General features: G+C 37.1%; 1 protein-coding gene across 1 annotated transcript in view; it reads left to right on the top strand.

Annotated features, from left to right (window-relative positions):
* The window catches only part of LNX2 (ligand of numb-protein X 2), a 43,595-nt gene that overhangs the window by 15,839 nt on the left and 19,702 nt on the right, over window positions 1-8,054 (top strand). Inside the window, exons 3-4 of the mRNA XM_008585662.1 lie at window positions 1,192-1,301; window positions 6,588-6,956. Coding sequence (XP_008583884.1) covers window positions 1,192-1,301; window positions 6,588-6,956 — 479 coding nt within the window. The remainder of the gene's footprint in view (window positions 1-1,191; window positions 1,302-6,587; window positions 6,957-8,054) is intronic.

Raw genomic sequence — 8,054 nt, 5'->3', positions numbered from 1 at the left:
TTTTTTCTTCCTACCTATATTTTTGATCCCACATGTGACTCAGCACATGGCACACAGCTCTCTGGGTTGGCTAGACTCTTCCTGGCTTGGATTCCATGGGTGGCTATTCCAGGGCCACCTTCATCCATGCTGAAATTCTTTTATCCCATTGGCTTCATCCCACACCCAGTTTCCCATCCATCTATTACCGTCATTATCTGATTTATCCTTTTCTACGCTGATTACTAAAAATCTAGAAGAGACAGAACCATGCAGCATAGTTACTTATAACTTATACCACTGAATTTAAGATACAGTTCAGAAATCTTACAGTCATCTGTTATTGACTCCCTAATGCCCTCTCCTCAGCAAGCTTTCTAATTCTGTGTTTTCAATAACCCCTGATACTATCCTTACTGTTTTTCCTTTCAGAAGACAATCTTTAAGAAGAAATAGGTAGTCCTAAAAAAGAACTAGTGTAAGTCAAGATATTTTATTAGGGGTCATATGGAGACTGAGGAGATGGGAATGGTAAGACTTCTACTGTATAGGACTGGAGTTTATATGAATAACTGGCCTGGACATTTGAATCATACAACTGTAATGATAATGGAAGCTAAAAAAAAGAAATGGATAACTTCTAGGAAGAGAGAGAAGAAATATTCGAGAACAAGAAAAATGCCTTCTAGAAACCCAAGAACAAGGACTCTTCCTTTCTTGGATTTGTTGTTCAATTCTTGACCATGCTCTAACTTCCGTCTTCCCTGCTACCTCTCTATTCTAGGCCTTCACTACTTCATAACTCATTTAGTAGAATACTGCATCAAATATCCCTTTCTCTCATCTCTCCTCTGTTAAATCTGACATGATCACTACCAGGTTAATATACCTGTAACCTGGCTTTTCTTGCAAAGATTCGACTAGAGTGTCAAGTCTAAGCTAATTATTCTAATAGTCAAGGCCCTCCACGGTCTCTTTTACAAGCTGTCTTCTTAGTCTTGGCTCTTTCTTTTGTTTCGAGCATACCAATTTATTCATTGCTTGCAATGTTCTAGGCACTGTACTAGTTGCTGGTGATACATTTAAGAGCAAAATACTGTCCTGTCCTCATGGAATGTACAGTCTCTTGGGAGAGCCAGTCCAAGCAATCTTCTTGCTTCTCTGCAAACAACATATTCCCACATTCCAACCTGTCCTTATCTTGTGCTCCAGTTTGTCAGCTGGCTTCCCAGGTGCATCCTCAGACTTCTTTATTCCCCAGACATCTTGACACCTTAGCAGATAAGACCAAGGAGAGCCAGAGCGCCCTTTCGTCAGCCTACGTAGTGTTCTTTCTCTCTCCCACTTCTGATCTTTCTAGCTGTAATTTAAGTGTACACTTATATTTGTGTTTTGCTTTTTGCTACGAGTAAGGTGCCAGCATTGGATATTAACATTTTTATATATTCCTCATTCTTTTTCTGCATTTTAAAGGTAAAAATGAATGCTTTGTTTTTATTTGTATTTTTTTAAATATAACCGAGATTAGTTTTTCTAGTTTTGTTTACTAATATATTTCATCAGCAGGTTTTTTACTTTTCTGGTTTGGAGAATTGTTTGGTAACATAACTGAATCTTTATACCTAAATAAAATTAATTATGTGAAATTATAGGCCATATTTTTGGGAATTAATCCAAAGTTAAAAAATCTACATTGTAGAAATTCCAGTGCATTATTATTGTTTATGGAGACATACATACTGGTAACTCTAATAATGGCAGTCATAAATCCAGTTTAATGATTTAAGTTGATAAGAAAAGTACGAGCACATAACCTGATTAATAAATTCACAAAGGGTCTCTCCTATTGTGAGCCCTGACTTCTGGTTAGCTTACAACTGGTGTGTGGTGGAGCCAGTCAGTAAAGCTACATCCTTTTCTCAAATGTAGAGAAGTATTTATGGTCGTTCAAAAGTGAGCACTTGAAAAGAGGCCTGTTTGGTATTTTTCACTACCTGGTTACCTCCAACTTTGTACAAACTGGGTAAATAATATAGTGAGCCAATTTGAAAATCCCCAAGAGGTCGTAAGATGGTTCATTTGCAGGTCAGAGAGCTAGCCTATGATTTTATTTTAGCAAACTATATGCAGTAACAGTGTGTGGCTTTGATTTTCCCACATTAAAATATGCATTACGTACACACACACACACACACACACACACACACACACACACACACACACACACACACACACACACACACACACACACACACACACACACACACACACACACACACACACACACACACGTGTTATGGTGTTCAATAGCCTCTTCGAAAAGGAGAATATGCCCTCAGGATCTTTTACTGCTCTTCAGAGATTCATGTACAGCCTTTTCAGCAGTTTGGAAGAAAAAAACAGTGCTGTTACAAATTACATCAATATTATTATTATTAAAAGTAATGTAACTTTTAAAACATTAAGTATTTTCAGTTTGAGCAGAGTCATCAGTAATTTTCACGTTTTCAGTTTTGAATGAAAATAATTACAGCCATGTGTTGATTGTATTGATAAAAATCACAGCCCAAAAATGTGATTGAATTTACTGTGCTGATACTATTTTTCAAAATCTAGAAAGAGTATTTTGTTTAGTCATCTGCTTTCTCTGAATTTCACTGGCAACAATGTATCTGTGGAAGAAAAATCTCTTTCCAATTGTAGGATATTTCCAAACCTACTCCACAAAGGTTATATGAGGCTACATGCCTGCACATGGCTGGAAAATATAGCTGGATTTCAGCCAGACATTTATTGAAGTCATTTGTGATATGTCTGACTGAATATAAGATGGAAAAATGTGAACCTAGATGTAGGTAGCTTTTTAGCTGAAATCCAGAAATGATGATTTTGACTAATGAATCTATATCATCCTGGTTTTTTAGAAGCTGCCTTGAAGTTCTGTTCTTGACCCTATATTCAACATTTTTATCAAGTACTAGGATGTCTACCAAATGTATAGCTGTTGCAGACTTGGGAGAATAGCAAGTCTGTGTATGACATATATGAATTTGATGACTGAATTTTAAAAAATGTCAATAGGCCAAAATCAATAGAATTCTAGTTAGTAGTGTTCAAAACTATCAATCAATCCTAGATAAATAGGAAGGGAGAGGCCTTGCTTAACATGGATTTATATGAAAAAGTTTTAAGTATTTTAGGTGATCACAAACACCCAACCCAGAGCTTGTCACATAAGAGATGTTCGGAAAATGTTGATTTCATCTCAGACCGATTCTGAGAAGAACTCTAATTGTGATAAATGCTAAGAATTATGCTCATCTCTTCTTGTAAACTAGATGAATAATTGAAGCTGGATATATTTTCTAAGTGATGTTACATNCACACACACACACACACACGTGTTATGGTGTTCAATAGCCTCTTCGAAAAGGAGAATATGCTCTCAGGATCTTTTACTGCTCTTCAGAGATTCATGTACAGCCTTTTCAGCAGTTTGGAAGAAAAAAACAGTGCTGTTACAAATTACATCAATATTATTATTATTAAAAGTAATGTAACTTTTAAAACATTAAGTATTTTCAGTTTGAGCAGAGTCATCAGTAATTTTCACGTTTTCAGTTTTGAATGAAAATAATTACAGCCATGTGTTGATTGTATTGATAAAAATCACAGCCCAAAAATGTGATTGAATTTACTGTGCTGATACTATTTTTCAAAATCTAGAAAGAGTATTTTGTTTAGTCATCTGCTTTCTCTGAATTTCACTGGCAACAATGTATCTGTGGAAGAAAAATCTCTTTCCAATTGTAGGATATTTCCAAACCTACTCCACAAAGGTTATATGAGGCTACATGCCTGCACATGGCTGGAAAATATAGCTGGATTTCAGCCAGACATTTATTGAAGTCATTTGTGATATGTCTGACTGAATATAAGATGGAAAAATGTGAACCTAGATGTAGGTAGCTTTTTAGCTGAAATCCAGAAATGATGATTTTGACTAATGAATCTATATCATCCTGGTTTTTTAGAAGCTGCCTTGAAGTTCTGTTCTTGACCCTATATTCAACATTTTTATCAAGTACTAGGATGTCTACCAAATGTATAGCTGTTGCAGACTTGGGAGAATAGCAAGTCTGTGTATGACATATATGAATTTGATGACTGAATTTTAAAAAATGTCAATAGGCCAAAATCAATAGAATTCTAGTTAGTAGTGTTCAAAACTATCAATCAATCCTAGATAAATAGGAAGGGAGAGGCCTTGCTTAACATGGATTTATATGAAAAAGTTTTAAGTATTTTAGGTGATCACAAACACCCAACCCAGAGCTTGTCACATAAGAGATGTTCGGAAAATGTTGATTTCATCTCAGACCGATTCTGAGAAGAACTCTAATTGTGATAAATGCTAAGAATTATGCTCATCTCTTCTTGTAAACTAGATGAATAATTGAAGCTGGATATATTTTCTAAGTGATGTTACATTTCTAAGGATCTGTCAATGTATTAGTCCATTTCTGTTGCTTATAACAAAATACATAGAACTGGGCATTTTATAAAGAAAATGAAATTTACTGCTTACGGTTTCTGAGGCTGGGAAGTCCAAAGTCCAGGGAATACTTCTGTTGAAGGTCTTGGTAGTGGCGGCAGTGATGGCAGAGTATCACATTGTGAAATTGGTGGAGAAGAAAGAGACTAACCTCTCATATGCTCTTCTTTTAAAACCCTCAGAACCACGCCCCTGAGACCATTTTTAATCCATTCCCTGTGGCATGGTCCTACAATCTAATCACCTCTTCAAGGCCCCACCTCTCAATTACCATAATAGGATTTCCCACCTACAACAGTTACATTGAGGGATTAAGCCTCAATGAGGTTTGGGAGTGGGGGGCATCCAATCTACAGCAGTCACTATACTTATTTCAATGGTCTTGGGGAGAGAAGGCAGTGTAGCAGGAGTAGGAACCATGGGCATTTGGGCCACTTCTTCATGATGTGGGAAATCCTATTATGGTAATTGAAAGGTGGAGGCCTGTAGGGGTGATTGGATTGTAGGACCATGCTGTAGTGAATGGATTAAAAATGGTGGTGTCTAAGGATCTGTCAATGTATTAGTCCATTTCTGTTGCTTATAACAAAATACATAGAACTGGGCATTTTATAAAGAAAATGAAATTTACTGCTTACAGTTTCTGAGGCTGGGAAGTCCAAAGTCCAGGGAATACTTCTGTTGAAGGTCTTGGTAGTGGCGGCAGTGATGGCAGAGTATCACATTGTGAAATTGGTGGAGAAGAAAGAGACTAACCTCTCATATGCTCTTCTTTTAAAACCCTCAGAACCATGCCCCTGAGACCATTTTTAATCCATTCACTATGGCATGGTCCTACAATCTAATCACCTCTTCAAGGCCCCACCTCTCAATTACCATAATAGGATTTCCCACCTACAACAGTTACATTGAGGGATTAAGCCTCAATGAGGTTTGGGAGTGGGGGGCATCCAATCTACAGCAGTCACTATACTTATTTCAATGGTCTTGGGGAGAGAAGGCAGTGTAGCAGGAGTAGGAACCATGGGCATTTGGGCCACTTCTTCATGATGTGGGAAATCCTATTATGGTAATTGAAAGGTGGAGCCCTGTAGGGGTGATTGGATTGTAGGACCATGCTGTAGTGAATGGATTAAAAATGGTGGTCAGGGGCATGGTTCCAAGGGCTTTAAAAGGAGAGGAGAGTCTGTCGCTTTCTCTCTGCTTCCACCATCTTGCAATGTGAGACCCCTGGGTCACCGTTGCCCCCATCAGATGGACTTTGGACTTCCCAGCCTCAGAAACTGTAAGCAATAAATTTTGTTTTCTTATAGATTACCCAGTTCCATGTATTTTGTTATAAGCAACACAAAACAGACTAATTACACTATACTTATTTCAACATTATAAAGCTTAACAAATCTTACATGATTATCAAATTATGTTAGTGTATTAGATGTATATTACATTTGTGTGCTAAAGAATTAGAATGAAATTATAATTATCTACTTTAAAGTTAGTCATCTGAAATAAGTTGTGTTCCCTATATGTGTCACTTTCCTTAAAACAAAACAGTGTATTTTTTCTAGCTTAAGTGTATTTCATTTGAAAAAGCAAATTTGTAATCTGGTAGAACTTCAGTTTCTTTTCTACTAGAACTAGTATTTCATTAACACTTGCCATATGCTGATGTTGTCTGTTCATTCTCATACCGATCCTGTGAAGTAACTAGTAAACACATTATATGGATGAGGAAACACACTCAAGTGAGTTGTGGAATTTGCCTGAGGTTATCAGTTAGTAGATGGCAGAACCAAACACTCTAATTCAAGACTATCATTAAAGCCTGTGATTCTAACTACTATTCTCTACTTGATGCTAGTTATTGTAAGTTAATTTTAGAAACCCTATATTTTAAAATGTCTTTAGAGGGGTTTTCATTGTAAGTAATGACTGTATAGCATTTTCATGATGTTAGTTTCCTTTGGAAATGTATGTTATACATGTATAAACATTTCTACAAGTTGGGAAAATAAAAGATTGTCATGCTTTGCTTATAATTCTTTCTCTCTAGGTAAACAACTGTGATATTAGCAACGTGTCCCATAACTATGCCAGAGCTGTCCTTTCCCAGCCCTGCACCACGCTGCATCTCACTGTGCTTCGAGAGAGGCGCTTTGGCAACCGAGCATCCAACCATTCTGATAGTAACTCTCCACGAGAAGAGATTTTCCATGTGGTTCTTCATAAACGAGACTCTGGTGAACAGCTCGGCATTAAATTGGTCCGAAGGACAGATGAGCCAGGTGTTTTCATTCTTGATCTGTTGGAAGGGGGGCTGGCTGCCCAGGACGGCAGGCTCAGCAGCAACGACCGAGTGCTGGCCATCAATGGACACGACCTGAAGCATGGGACACCAGAGCTTGCTGCCCAGATTATTCAGGTAAACTCCTCTTGGCCTTTGTTTCATATGTTTAGCTTTAATTGCCATATAGCAATATTTTCATTGGCGAATTGTACTGGAATTCAGGGGACATTTGATATTTCACTAGAAAACCAGGCAATTTAGTGTGGATTCTTCAAAATCCACACAATTGTAACTTCATTGGAGATAAAGTCTTTTCTAAAAACTCTATCCCCATGAATTTTTTGGCTGGCTATTTATAGAGTGTAGGCTCTACTTGTTCATGTTTATGTTTCATTTGATCTCTAGACTCCTCTACCTAGTAAGCCAGACCTCACAGATGGTGGTGTCCAACCTTAACAAGGGAGGAAAGCGAGGCTCCACGGAGCTGGGATTACCATGATTGTGACTTACGTGGTCTCTTAACTCACCTTCAAGGTCCATATAAGGAGGGCAAAAATAATTTTTTATTAAGAACAACTCTTGTGTCTATAGTGATTTTTTTTTTTTTTTTTTTTTTTTAAGGAATTCAGTGTTTTGAACACATCATAAAATTTGTCCTCACATTACCCCTATGAGTTAAGTAAGGATAGTCATTATTAGAGAAAAAACATGTTTCAGTAAGAGGATGAAGACAGATAAATTAGAAAATCATCCAGAGAAGATCTACAGGTTCTGCAACATGCCATGACATTTAATGATACAGACATCTTTTACAGTGATGAGAGTGAAGCAAAAAGGTATTTTTCTTAAAGTAAGCACAACAAAACACTATAAAGGAAACCAAGCAATAATATAATTGAGCATTAGGAATTAAGGTAGGATGATAGTCACTGAAAAATGGGTTTACAACACAAAATCAAACAAGAATAAAAATTTAAGACTATCAGAAAACCCAGCTCTCAACATCCTTTACTGCATTGAGAGGAGATTCGGGTATTGGTCTCATTTCATTAGACTTGAGATCTAAAGAAACTGGATGCCTTAAAACTCCTTCAAATCAAAGGCAACATTATTAGGAAATATACCTGTGGATATCAGTCAGCTGCTGCACTGCCGAAAGCTAGTTTATCTTGTAAGAGTGGAGATTGGTAGGAGGGAGGGGGAGGGGGGAAAGAGAAGAAGAAAGGTAATAGA

This window comes from Galeopterus variegatus, unplaced genomic scaffold, assembly GCF_000696425.1.
Source record: "Galeopterus variegatus unplaced genomic scaffold, G_variegatus-3.0.2 Scaffold3658, whole genome shotgun sequence".
NCBI classification, from domain to species: Eukaryota; Metazoa; Chordata; class Mammalia; order Dermoptera; family Cynocephalidae; genus Galeopterus; species Galeopterus variegatus.
This window is presented reverse-complemented; position numbering and strand designations above follow the sequence as displayed.